This window comes from Nothobranchius furzeri, chromosome 13, assembly GCF_043380555.1.
Source record: "Nothobranchius furzeri strain GRZ-AD chromosome 13, NfurGRZ-RIMD1, whole genome shotgun sequence".
Lineage (NCBI taxonomy): Eukaryota > Metazoa > Chordata > Actinopteri > Cyprinodontiformes > Nothobranchiidae > Nothobranchius > Nothobranchius furzeri.
In genome coordinates this window covers 44,815,350-44,830,019 of record NC_091753.1, presented here as the reverse complement: position 1 = coordinate 44,830,019, position 14,670 = coordinate 44,815,350, and the positions used below count along the sequence as shown (strand labels likewise).

General features: G+C 40.7%; 1 protein-coding gene across 10 annotated transcripts in view; it reads right to left on the bottom strand.

Annotated features, from left to right (window-relative positions):
• Positions 1-14,670, bottom strand: part of tenm4 (teneurin transmembrane protein 4) — a 224,535-nt gene that overhangs the window by 40,580 nt on the left and 169,285 nt on the right. For 7 of the 10 annotated variants that reach the window (XM_054742618.2, XM_054742620.2, XM_015951299.3 and 4 more), the window contains 6 exons: positions 12,448-12,715; positions 12,196-12,339; positions 8,502-8,751; positions 8,091-8,111; positions 2,315-2,547; positions 531-685 (listed from right to left, as the gene is read on the bottom strand). In XM_054742618.2, coding sequence (XP_054598593.2) covers positions 531-685; positions 2,315-2,547; positions 8,091-8,111; positions 8,502-8,751; positions 12,196-12,339; positions 12,448-12,715 — 1,071 coding nt within the window. The remainder of the gene's footprint in view (positions 1-530; positions 686-2,314; positions 2,548-8,090; positions 8,112-8,501; positions 8,752-12,195; positions 12,340-12,447; positions 12,716-14,670) is intronic. The other 3 variants (XM_054742619.2, XM_054742621.2, XM_015951301.3) reach the window with 1 other exon arrangement.

The following is a 14,670-nucleotide window of genomic DNA, read 5'->3' as shown; positions in this document are numbered from 1 at the left end:
AGGCTAAAAGAATTTTATGATTATAATATTTTTCATCTGAATTCCTCAAAATAAGTGTATTTGCTGAATTTTTGGGTTTCAAAATTTTTATAGGTACATTTATTGTGAGTATGTCACATTGTTTGCTGTCCAATAGTGGAGACAGTTTGAAATGCAATCATAGATCCCGCCCCACGACTGAGAGCCACCAATGGGCCGTGGCCAGACTACATATTCTCATATATGTAGGATGGCTTGCCAGGCTAATTTATTACAGAATAAATTCTTATATCGGTTTAATTTAGGATTTTTTAAATTGAAATTTTCAAACAATTAACAGTTATCATCAACTACAAATATAGTTAAATATTTCATATCAAAATATAATATAATGAAATATTTAACACTCCCACTCTAAAATTCTCAAGAGATACATTTTTTGCTATACTGACTACGGTAACATTCTGGACACTGGATTAACTCTGGGACAAAAAAAACGGGTTGAGAGGTGAGAAAACACAGAGCGACTGTACAGAAGAGAGCGCTCACACCTGAGAGATGTCCATCACCGAGTCACAGCTGAGAGGTCGGGCAGAGGTCAAGTCATTAAAGCCAAGAAGAGTCGAGATGACACCATTCTGATCAATCCTGCGAATCATGGTTCCATCCACAAAGAAGATAATACCGTACTTATCCACTGTAATGCCTGCAGACATGAGAGAAAATATCCATCAGTTTTATCTGGTATCTAATGTGAGGATAGAGGACTACCAAGTGGCTATTAAGGATTTTTTACTGCAATCAAATAAAAGAAAAAACTGTTCACACTAAAAAACGTAATGAAGGAAATGATTTTTTTAAAATCAGCAACAAAGAACAGGAGCATCAAAACTGATGAAGCTGACTATAAGTATTGATTAAATTACAACTAATACCTCTGCAGTGGGCTTGCCTCTTTGATCAAATAAAGATGTGAATTTAATTCTTATACGAATTCTCTGTGCTTCTCTACTTTAGAAAAACTATGTTTAGTTACATCTAATCCAATTGTAATGACTAATACATAGCCCTAACATAAGCGCAATAACAATAAAAAGGAAAATTACATGACTTTATACTGCTAAAATGTTTCCGAATCGAGTGAGTTGGAATTGTTCATTTGGAAATAATTTTACAATGGCAAATCTGCAAAATAAGCTAGCATAAAGGTCAAATTGACTCACGTTTTTAATACATGTGCAGTGGTCTCTACTAAGAATGAATGCCTTGCAAGTCATACTCTGGGGCAAAGAAGCTCCATTGGACATCTCGCTTCCGATTGGATAACAGCAACGCAACTCCACTACTGAATCATTTGCTTTACAACGTTCATGTTTTGTCTCCAAAAATAACACAAGCCTGGAGGAGTTGTGCTGTGTTGTGGAGTTGCTAAAGCTAACTGTTAGCTTCCACTAGCCTGTGCTATTTCCCGAATGCTAAACCAACAACAGCCTTCCCCGTTGTGAGTCAAGATGGGTGAGTCCATGAATGTTAAGTGACAGTGTGATGTAGATCTGTCAGGTCAGGAGTGTTTCGCCATCTGTTTTCTATTAAATGCTAATGCAGGAAATGGGGGTAGAAGACTATTTTCTCATTCAGCCTGCATGTTAAACTCTTTAACGCATGTTAAACTGCATTTATTTGGGTCCTCCACTCATTACGCACCTGCGAGTTTTGCAATAGAACACCACTCATGTGAGTTTTAGGATTTAGACAACTTTATATGTTTATTTATTTATTATCTCCTCAGTGTATTTATAGCTATACTACTATAGAACAGAGGCATAAAAATAAGATAGTTTGCTTTGCAGGTTTACCATTGTAGCTGTAATGTTTGTTTATTCCATCAAATAGTATCAGACTGACTTTTTTTAAGTTTCCACATCTGGGATTAAAAACTTCTGATGAACGTCATTAAGTTCTGATTTGATTTTTAGCAAAAGAGCAGCTCACACAATAGTACTAACGACTGACAGTAGTGTGGCGATTGAAACATTTTTTTAAGGTAGAGACTAATGTAAAAACGTGAAATGCATTCAAACGTCACCTTAGGCCATTTCTTCACAGTAATCTTCCCAGTAACTGATGAGCGATGGATTTAGGATATTAATTGTATGGTTTTTTTGTTCATATTCCAACACAATTTGGTCAATAGTACAAGCACAAATGTGTGAAGGCAAAGAAAAGCAAAGTGGGTGGAGCTAATAGCAATTTGGTTAAAAATACCAACTTGTTCTTCTAATGCTTTACTTTCAAATAAGAATAACTCAAAACTGAAAAGTTACTTTGACATTACCTCGGGGATTAGTCAGCGTGGCCTCTACAGCCTTTCCTCCATCGCCACAGCGAGCATCGTCATACGGGAGACACTGGTCACCAGTTCCCGCAACCAGCTCCAGATTTTTGGCCACATCTTTGACAACATTCAGAGATTTCACTTTGAACACCTTCCTGCTGCTGGTGTCTGACAGGTACACGGCGCCGTTCACCGGGCTGGTGGCCAGGTAGTACTTGTGTGCTGGGCTGTTGCTGATGTGAGGAAGGAGAGAAGAAGAGGAAGAAACCCACAGTCAGTTACATTAGAAAGGCTGCAGCACTTTCAATAAGAAACACGGGGCAATGCAATTAAAATGGACTCAAAAGCAATTTAGTGACTCAATTGGGCACTATTATGTTTAAAGCCAGGACATGGAAACAGAAAAATAGAATGAGATTAAACATGACAAAATAAAACAGATTAAAAATGACATAATGGTGGAGCTCAGAGGCATATGTGCAACACAGAAGGCACTCTTAGAAACCCATGCTGTCCAAAGAGACAAAGAAGGAAACTCGTCTAAGGAAATGTCAGAAAAGTGGTTTTCACATACAAAATGAGCAATCTTATTTCTAAAGTTACTTTTTGCTTCTTTCAAACCACTTAAATAATAATACTGACTAAGATGGCACTCAATACTCGACTGTTCAATTATTCTTAATAATATCCTAATTATCACAAAACTAGAGTAAAAATTATGTATATCATCAAAAATGGCTAAATAAATGCATCATCACCCTGATGACTAATAGAAATGCAAATAAAACTAATAATATCGGTCCATCCTTAGTCCTGGTTATTGTCTGTAGAAAGTAAACATGACACAAGCACTAATAACTTGGTTGTGTTTATGTTTTTTTATAAGCAGAAATTAAAAAATATTGTCTTCATCGACACTTTATATGAATTTAAAATCTAGTCGTGAAAGATTAGGTCCTCTCTGAAGGCCTAAATTTCTCCAGAGCTATTTTAAAGCTGCATCTGTAAAGTGCTTTAAATGGAATGGTCATTAAGAGAGTTTTGATGGTAACACTTTAGAAGAAAACTCCCTTTATTGACAATACTCAGGGTGTTATTAAGCAGTAATAAGCAAAGGGTCCCTTTATTAAAGTAGAGGACTATTCGTTTAATCAATACATTTGCAGTGGTCTCTGGAAGAAATGAATGACTTGCAGGCAGTATTCAGGACACAAAAAAGCCCACAAACCCCTGCCAACGCTGCAGCATCACAGCTGAGCTTCAGACGACAGAATTTGGAGTCTTATTTCCTGATATCAGCAGCATGACTCTACAGCTGACCTGGATGTTTTATCTCTACAAATAACACAAGTCTGGAGGACTTCTGTCGTGAAGTGAAGATGCTAATGCTAACTTTTAGCTTCTACTAGTCGATATGTTTGCTGCTGATTCCTGGACATTAAACCAACAACAACCTTCCCCGTCGTGAGTCAAGATGGGTTAGTCCGTGAACGCTAATTCACAGTGTGACGTAGATCTGTGAGGATTTTCAAATCCTAGATTCAACATCTATCAGAAGCTAATGCAGGAGATAGGTGTAGGAGACTATTTTCATGTTCAGCCTGCACGAAAATCTCAGAGTGACCAATTACGATCAGAAAAACATTTAAAAATGGTTAATACTTAATTTAATTGTTTATTAATATATAATTACACACTAAGTAACATTAATGAAGACACCCTAAAGTGTTACCCATATTATATTATGGTGATATTATGGGCTCGACACACGGGAGGCGACATCGCCTCTCCTCCATTCATTTTCAATGAGACATGCGCGACAAAGCGATAATCGCGGGTCTACCTCCTACCAAGCGAAACGCGAAAAACGTGCGTGTGAAATTTTGTGCTCGTGCACGTGTCGTGCACAGGCGACCCAGCGACGCGATCCCAGAAAGTTGAAACATTTTCAACTTTTCATCACTGTCGCTCGTAGGAGGACCAATCAACAGAGGTTTCATTCACTGACCAATGAGCGGACAGGATGCTCCGCACATCTCCAAGCAAACATGGAGGATAAGTTGATTATTATTATGTTTTATATAGTAAACTCAGAAGTAAGATTTCACATAACTCTAGCAGCACCTTGTGAAACATCATATCTACCACTTTATTAACCCTGAACCGCTTAAATAACCTTAATTCCCTCCAACCTGACACAGCCAAGCAAAACAACGGAAGTTTCGATTTCGCCATGGAACAGAACGCGTAGACGGCTTTGCCGCTGGCCGCCGCCGTGGATCGCCTCCCGTGTGTCAGGTAATAAAAGCGACGGCGACAAATTTCGCTGATTGCGGTCGTTTGTCGCCTCCCGTGTGTCGAGCCCATTATGGTGAATTATACTAGTAACCATTTCATCACTATGAGCTGCTGTGACGTTTTTCAGACTGAAGCTGTTTAGGAACACCACTTTTTTTGGCTGCCCTAACAACACATTCTCACTCCCGAAGCGTTGAAAAAAGGCGCTGGGTGACCAAGCGTTTGTTTCGGCGATGCGCGGCGCCAGAGCGTTGGTTTCCGATGCCCGCGGTAAAACACAAATTTAACCAACATTTAACCTCTAATCTCTTGCTATTTAACCTTCCTCTCACAAACATCCCAACTTTAACCCAGTTTCTCATTCTAAACTTCCTGTTAACCGTGTTGGAGAGGGACATTACAACTAGAAACAATGTTTTGCATGTGCAAGAGGGTTAAGGGTAGGATGGGGGTGAGGGGAAGATAAATAGCATGAGGGTAAAGGTCACAAATTAGGTGAAATTTCCATTTAACCGCGGCAGTCGTCGCCTCCCGACAAGCTGGGGCTCCCGATGCTTGGCCACCCATCGTCATTTTTCGACGTTTCGGGTGTGAGAATATGTTGGCCCTAATGATAATGAACTTTATTTATGCAAACTGAGGCCTTTCTGTAGTATATCTACTACAGATATTTATAACTTTAACACAAAATTCCCCTAAAGTTAGTATTTTGTTGTTTTACTTGAAATGTATCGACGGTTGCATTTAAGGTCCTTGATTAAAAACAAGATCTTGAAAACTGTTTTAGCTAAAAGATGTCCGCTATGATCAGGAAAGAGTGTGACACAGTTCTGCCAGACCTGATAAGCTTTATGGAAAAACCTGTCAGCGGGGCATCATTCAAAGTGGATTAAGACAGTATTTCAACTCTAACCTTGAGGGTTCTTTAGGGGCTTATGGTCAGGATGGCTGAGCCAATGGCCAGCGTTTTTTTAAGTACAATAGGAATAGCAAGTGGCTCTGTGGAGTTGTCATCTTGAGTACATAATATTAAATGACAATTGACCTTCGATGAATCAGTGGTGACAAGACACTGCGACAAACCTCAGGCACATATGTCATAATCAGGCCACCAGTCGAGCTGACTGATTTGCGGGTTTATTCCAGGTACGGTGAGCCGGCGTGGACGATATTCTGTTTTCTTATAGAACTGAAGGTCAGTAGTAAATCTCAGTAAGTGGATTCAGATTTGCATTCTACTTCCACATGCAATCAGTTTATACCTTATCAGCACCGGGTTGCATGTGAGATGGCGTCGACCCCCCACTAGGGTTTAAAACTGTGAGGTGTTTTTACATGACCTTGGGCTCTGATCACATATGCCATCTATATTCACTGACAACATCTAGTTTGTAGAAGATAATTGGATTTTGCTGCATGCTGTCGTGGAAGTATTTGGAGCGGATGGGGACAGCCTTAGCGGGGGGTCAATGAGCATTGTGGTGCGATCACCCACCTCCCACTCCTATCGCTCGCTAACACACGAACAGGAGGCAGTCACCCGTTTTAGACAAGACACATGCTGTGTTTTCCTGGATGAATCTCCTTTTTAAAATGCAAATGTGTTTGGAATACAGACACCAAAGGGACACGGGGTTGATATGATTTAAGTCCTGCTCCATCCAACTGGGAATGTGGGTATGGGACGTGTATTATATAATAGCAGCGGTAATTTGAGTAAAGAAAGGTGAGAGATAAAAGCCAAGAGATGATAAATGCATAAAAGCAGATTAGGTTCTGCACATTTTGCTAATTTTGTCCCTTCTCTTAAAGAGATCAGTGACCAGCAATGCACACAGCTCAAGTCAAAGGCCTCTTAGACAGAAAATCAATAGATAGCCCTTCACCTGAGATGTGGTTTCGGAAGAGGACACACCAAGACTTCCCCTGTTACCTTCTGCCATGGACATTAAGGTCCTCAAAGCTTAGGAAACTGATCAAATCTACACTAAGTTGTCCACTTGTTAAAGTTATCACAAGTTTTCTTTGCAAACTTAAGTGTGTCCATCTAAGCTATAGTTCTAGGTCTGCATCCTACGGCTCTGGAGCCACACGTCTTCACAGCTGCGACCTAAAATAATAAAGCTATCCTATCAGTTTTACAACCATAATATAGTCCTAAGATTTAGCTGTTTGTTTTATGCAAATGTGTGATTAAAACCTCTGTGGCAGTATGATACTAAACAGAACAAGCAGCAAGGCAGATCCATTAGTTTGCTTTAATAGTTTGTTTGTCACGTCGTTATTTTAACGTTCAGACAGAACGCGAGACTTTTGTCAAAATCCATCCAGAAATGCAAAATATTTTTAGACAAGATTCGGGGGGGGGGGGGGGGGGGGGGCAACAATAAAACGCCATTTTGCACACATAAGTCAGATTATTATCAGACCCTGAAATAAGGAACGTTATTCTAGAACCAGGAATAAAGGCTTACTTTGAGTTGGTTGGTTTTCTAAATCACGTTTCAGCATCCAACAAACTGGCCTCATTTTTATTTTTTCTAATAATTTAGAAGGAAGGAAAACTTTTTTTCGCTTTGAAGTGGGTCACATTAAAGAGACAATGTGTAGTTTTTACCATTAATCTCTGGAAATATCAGTCAAAACGTTAAAAATGAATAAAATGATGTCCAGTTGTTGAAAAATATTGGTGGCTTCGTAAAATGTAACCATTACAATCGGGTCTTAAGTACATGTAGCGCAGGTGTAGCGCCTTTGGGGGATGCCACATTTCCTTCTGGCCGGCTCGGGGTCCTGCGCCTGTTGATGATGTCACACTAGATGATTGGCTGGATATACGACTTTACGATGTTAACACGTTATAAATATATAAGCAGTACGAAACATGAATTTAATACCAAAACTGCTAAACTCTTTCCAAAACATATGTGAATGAACAGAATCAAAAAAGAGATGCAATATATTTTGGCCAAATGGTTTTGCCGTAGCATGATGACGTCATTGGCAGGCGCCGGCCCACAAGCAGAACCAGAAACTACAGCAAAAAGCTACAATCAGCTTCACATTCTCTCGATGGAATGACCTGAAGGACCATCCAAGTATGAGGAGTCACGTTGAGGTTGCATGCTTTCTGCACCACAGGTAACAACATTAACTGTAACAATTTTTGAACTAACAAGAGTTACGGCGACACGGTGTAAAACTATCATGACACATACAGTATGAACTGCCTCCTAGCGGTAGGAAACTACACACTGCCACTTTACAGCGGGTCACATTAACAAATGGCTCCTACGACTGTGACGGTTAGAAATCTGATGTAATGTTTTTTTTTAACTGGTCAAACACACAATAAAAAAAAAGATAAAAAAGAAAAAGTTTTACCAAAAAAGTTTACATTTTATGCTTAAAATGCAACGGTGCATAATCCCATAAATCCCAGTCCTGTTTAAACCATTGCTAATATTTTAAGGCTTACCTATGCCTGAAGTCTTTATTTCTTTCAAAGTTTGCAAAAAGCAGCAAAATGAAGAGGAGACACAGGAGAGACAAGATTAGCTGTTAGTAGAAAGAAGTTAAAAAGAATCAAATAAAGTGAATTCAAAGAATCATGAGAAAACCGTTTTTGTAGCTACACACACAGATGTGAACATTAGCATGGAAATTATTCTCATCTGTCTCGGCTGGCTTATATTAAGACACCATTAAACTGTTTTTAGTTTCTGAGAGGACCAAATTCCAGCTGATGCAGGTGAATGAGGGAGGTGCACTATCAATCCTCTGCCCTCAAGGCATTTCTGTCTATCTCAGTTGGTAGTTTTACCGACTGTAAGCCCATTTAAGCAGCTCATGGTCCTGAGTGGATGTTAGTAGGTTACACCCCTTTTACCTGAGCTCCAGGATGCTGGTGACGTTCCCTGTGGAGAAAATCCTCCTCACGTAGTTGAAGTCGCCCACGTACAGACTTCCGTCTGAGCCACAAGCCAGAGCCACGGGGGCCATGAGTTTGTTTCCATCAGCGAGGCCATTACAGCTGGGGCAGGAGATGCTGCGCCTGCGCCCGTTCCCCATTACGCTGCCAATAACGGGAGGCTGCTGAGAGATGAAGACATTCTCCCCGTTGCCCATGTGAAGAATACCTGATGAAAGACATAAATGATACAGGTGACACCAGCTGCTTCACAATCGGCTGCGAACCGCTCCAGCGAAAGCTGGAGATCACGTTCTGATGAAGCCAACACGACCACACCATCTGCAAAAACCAGAGACCTGATCCTCAGGCCACCAAAACGGATCCCCTCAACACCTTGGCAGCGCCTAGAAATCCTGCCCACAAAAGTTATGAACAGAATCTGAGACAAAGGTCAGCCATGGCGGAGTCCAACTCTCACTGGAAACGAGCTCGACTTACTGCCGTCAATGCCAACCAAGCTCTGACACCGGTCATACCTGACAGCCCGTATCAGCCCGCAATTATATAATATTATAACAGTTATTGATATAGATCAATACAAATTTGTGTATACTATTTTTTTATATCGTCCAGCCCCAGTTTGGGGGGGGGGGGGGGGGGGGGTAGTACATTAGATGAAATGGCTTTTCCATTAGTTCTTTTTTTGCAAAACACGTTTTATGTGAGTTACTTATCTTAGTGAGAATTCACTTGCTTTGGTTCCTCATCTCACATTAGGCCAAATTATATTTAAAAAATCAGCACATTATAATGCTTAAAGTCTGCCCTCGGAGAGGGGGTGTCATAGGGGGTCCAAGCTTTCCCACCATGGACCCCTCCTAAAACCACCCCTGCATAAAAAAGATAAAAAAGATTCACATGAACATTTTTTACGTCTAAAGTTTGGGAATGAACATTAATTCAGTACTTTTGAGTGAAATTCATGTTAAGGTCTTTAGAAATGGTGGATTTTTACACCAGTATACCGTATTTGCTCTTAGAAATGATCCCGTATGTAAATGTTAAGATGTTACTGCTGGTCAATCAGGGTAATCATATTTGAAATCCAGCATCTGGATGTCTGGGGTAGTTCCTCTGCTTCTGATGGTGCTCGATGACCTGACTTTTTAGAGCAAAACATGTAGCCTATCAGAAACGATCAGCCAAGCATCCCTTTCCTGGGACGTGATTTAATCTCTGGGACTGCTGCTGTTGCTGCTGGGAGCAGAAGTCTGACAGCAATTAAATTAGGGATGATTCTAAAAATGCTGGGCATGGACAAGAACCGGAGGTGCCAAATGGTGGGGTGGTGGGGGTGGAGGAACTGGCAGTGCTGAGTAAAAGGCGAGAGCTAGCTCTCTCCTTCCTCTGGACGCCACGCTTGCTCTGAACAGGCTCACCGCCTCATAGATCAAAGCGCCACCTTTTTCTGAGCAATTTTCAAGTATGTCTCATCTGCTCAGATGAAAGTCTCCAGACACAAAACAGACTGAGAAGCTGCGCTAGTGACAGCTGCTCCCCAAACTTCTTCCCACTTCTGCCTGTCAGCAAAGAGAAAATGGACCCCCTTCCTCTTAAAGACACATGGCAGACTCAGATTTAACAAACGTTACATGACAAGTTTTAACGAAATAACAGAAAGGGAGGACACTTCTCTGCCACATTACAATCACACCTAAGACACACGGTGGCACTTATCCACACTTTTTACAATTGTGTGTGCATAAAGAGGTCAGTAAATGCTCAAAACCTGCAAAAATGAATAGATTTACTCTCACATAAAGTCAATGAAAATGGGAAATTTGGAGCATCGGGATTTTAAAGGTGGGGTCCGTAGTGTGACATCATCAAGGAGAGAATGAGATTTAGAAAATTGAACCACTAGCTCAAACAAACAAAAGATAAATCCCCTTTTTTCCCCTTTCTCTTCTTCCAGTTAGCTTTCATTTTACAGACTGAAGTTAAATCAATGCAGGTCTTTCTTTCCCCTGGATGAGAAAGCAGTGCGCAACGTGATTGCGACATTTTACCCGTGAGCTCATTCTCAACTGGGAGTGCTTATGATATGAAACAGGAGCGAAAGCAATCCATGCTGGTGGTCCCGCAAATCCACAAAATCACGAGAGAATTGCAACACCACACGTGATTTCGGAAGGTACAAGCATGGAGAAAGACGGCTGCTTGTGTCCAAAATGGTCTGTGTCTAACTGTCTGTGCTGTTTCCATCAGCTACGGGGGTTTGACAGGAAATTACGCACGTTTACCTGCATGTGACTTTTAGTTTGAAAGTTTCTGGATGTTTTACACTGCTCACGTGTTTGACTTGCTGTTTGGCCTAATCTAAACTGTGGAGTTTGGCGTGTTTTGGCAACGTAGCGTTTAAAAAATAGACTTAAAACATAATGATAGTGTCCGTTCATTTCGGGGGCATGTTTTTTAAACGTTACACTTTATTGCAGATGGAAAGGAACTCGTACACTATAACAGTGGGTGTTTCTCAATGTCAAGAAACCTTGCCTTGATGTCTTGGCTCCGCCCCGGTTGCCTAGGGGATACGTCATCAGGAGCCTCCAAGATGTGTTCAAATCGATTCCAACGTTCATTTTCTACCGAGGCATGAGTTCTCTGTTTGTTAGCCGTTTAGATAGCTGAGCAAGGATACACAGGAGGTGTCTTGTAGCCTAGCCTTGGCCAAAAATGACGCACAATACACCGCAGTATTTTCAAAAGGATGTCGGATCAGAAGCCAGCAGCTACTTTGGGGGTAAATTTCAAGTTTAAAAGTAAGTCAACTAATTTAAAATGTTTTTTTTTTAGATCCAAAGAAGTTATCTATGGTTGGTTAATTGCTTAGTAGTTGCCGCGTCGGGGGCTAGCGGGTAGTAACTCACTTACATATTTAATTTAATAAACTTATACACAATTTAAAAAGTAAAAGGCTCGTTATATATTTATATAGAACCTATACATATAAAATATAACGTTATCTCCCGTGTCACGTGACGTTACGTGACCGCCGTGGAATCTGTGGTCACGTGATGCAAGTCTGTTCCATTTAACTGTTTTCTTTGACCAAGGAAGGACAGTGTCCTCGTAAGCAAGGCATCTGGCCTCGCAAGACATCGCCTCGCAAGGCAAGGCCCCTTGACAGTGAGAAACACCCAATGGCTAAATGCGGTGTCGTACGTTCCGCAGTCATTTTGCGACACTTACACATTCGGTTGAAAGAAGGGGTTAACATTCAAGCTAGGTTGGTGTGCTAAGATGGCGTCAGTTCCTCACACTGTAGTATATGCCGAGAACTGGGGCACATTCTCGTTGATTGACAGCTCCTTTTTGTGGAGACGCAAATCTTTTGGTCAAAACTCTAGGCTCGCGTAGGCTAAATGACTCGTTTTGCTTTAGAGGTCAAGAAAGGGACTCAAGATCGAAGATTACAACTTAGAACAGTGTCAAATAGTCACATTTAAGCTTTTTATAAAGTGACTAATTTTTATGTAAGTTACTTTAAATTTTTTAAATGACATCCTCTAGTTTTAAAATATAAAAAAAGTCATTGGCAGCCAGATAAAATATGTGTTGAAAATTTCACTATAAAAAACAACAACAAAGGAACAACTAGCTGACTCACCACTCTGGATATTTAAAGCATGGTGCTTATCTATTGTCCACCCTCCTAGTTTGGAGGCGATGGTTTCGTAGCCTTGTAGAAAAGCAGTCCTCTTCTCCCACAGAATCAAGTCTGGACATGATTCATACTCGAAACCCACTGAAACTACAGGAGAAACAAGGTAAACTTTAATCTTAAGTAATGTGTTCTGGTTGGAAACAGTGAAAAATGGGTGAAAAGGGCTCCGTATGCAAACTAGAAGTCATGACTTACCAAAGGATTCAGAGAGGCCGTACACCTTCTGGCTGTAGACATCAGTCTTATCCCACACAAAGTCGTAGGACAGGTTAGGAGCTGCAGGAAACCACTTTCGGAACAGCCTGCCCTCCACAGCCACCATGAGGTGAACCTTCATCAAGTTGAAAGGAATTGTGGAGTGGGTGAGGGTCACCCTTAGGATTGACTTATAACCTGCCGTCCTGCTGCTCAAGTAGCTGAGTTTCATATCACTCCCTGGGATGGGCACTTCTTCCTGCAGAGACTACGAGAAAAACAAAACAACACAAAGATAGTTATAAGAAAAAGTGTAGAAAAGAAAAACAATAACAAAATTAATCACAACTGAAAAATAAAGAAAGGAAAATAGGAAAAGAAGGGGGGGGGGGGCATAGAAAAAAAGGAAAGAAATTAAAATATAAAAGAAAATGAATGGAAATGAATCACAAAAAGAAAACATAGTGAAAAAACAAACAAAATGAATAAATATTAAAAAACAGTGAAACATAAGCAAAGTCAAAAGGATAAGAAATGAAGGTGAACAGAAGAAAAGGAGACTTAAAAGTTAAATATGTAAATGAAAGAAAAAGTTAAAGAAAGTAAAGGGAAAAAATACAGGAAAAAAAAGTTTAAAAAAAAATTCTCCACAGAGATGATCGACGTGTTCCTCAGCTGGACGGTTAGATTGAAGCCCTTTTTTGTTCCCGTTGTCTTTCCTCCAATCAAATCTAAAACACCCACGGGAGGAAACGAAATACAAACTGGAAGACAATTATGGTCAACAGTGTCCAATAAAAGATTTCCTCATATTGCACTCCTATGAGTATTTTAACAAGTGATTTAATAACAACACACGGGTTTCATTAGAACAGTCGTCCTCCCTGTTATCCGTATGACAATGGCATAACAAGTAGACCCTTGGGCTTTGAGTCTGCACCATCCAATAGCATCTTCAGTAATCACATTACTTAAGTAATAGACCATGCTGGAGTAGGAAAGCTCCTCTTAGACCCAAAGCATAAACCCTAAATAAAAAGGAATGAAATGCCTTTTGCTCATATTTAAGATCAGGGATGGACAGTACTAGTTCAGTTGACCCAGACCTCTCGACTAAAATTAAATCGCCTCTCGTCTTCAAAGCACAAGACGAGACGAGGTGTTGCAATTAAAACAGCTGTTCAAAGCCACACTAGTCAAGGGACGTGTCACTTCTGATGTATTTATTTTTAAGAGTTCACAGATTGCAGCTATTTGTGGTTAACTGGTCAAAATCGGGTTTTGCAATCGTAAAAGAGGCCATGTCCTTGTGTGGCGCTCTCAGAGCTTGAGCATTAGCAAAGACTGAGCTACTATAAATAACCCAAACTGCATAGTAAATTCTCTGAAATGCCATCAATCATAAGAAGCGAAAAAAGGAGAAGGGCAGGAGCAACGTGCAGATGGCCGAGGCTGTGATTGCATCAATAAAACACCGACAGATGTGTGCAGGGAACATAAGACGAGTAGGTGTGGATTACAAAAGCAAATCCTTTCAGATGTTACTTGGATGTTTTGCAAACAATCTAAAATTTACAGACTGGATTTTGTGTGTTTGATCCATAGACTGTATATATAACGGTTGGACCCTCAATGACGTCATCCGTACATTTCTGAAGAGCTGAATTGATGCCCACTGGGCGGATCCCAACACCACCATCTTAGCTGCGTCAAGTGTCTTATCACTACCGGAAAATCCAAAAATGGAGCTGAGTGGGGCTGTGAAGGTGGGGGCAGATGATTGACACCCATCAAAGTTTGAGCTGATGTAGCTACGAGCTACCTGAGCAGACCCGGAGCTAACAGAGGTTGGTGGGTGCTGTTGCCCAGAAAACCACGGTTGAGCCGCTCTGCTACCTTCTGCCTTCTAGGCTGTAACACTTTTAACGTAAGGGTTAGGCTTCCCTGGAGCAAGCAGGGGGAAAGTTGCTAGTGCTGACGGCTAATTGGACACATATTAATCAAAAGGACACGGCCCCAACAAATCATCACTCCAAGCTTTAATTACATCTAAACAGATTTGTTACAGAAATATTCACCCCTGTAATTCTTGACCTATTTAACCTAAAATGTTTTTATGAACCAGGCTGTAAACATGTTTATTTCTGCTGTGAAGTTGTTGTCTTTTTTAAACACAGGAGTCAATGGGAACTTGTTACTTCCTGGAGCCAGCCCCTAGTGGAT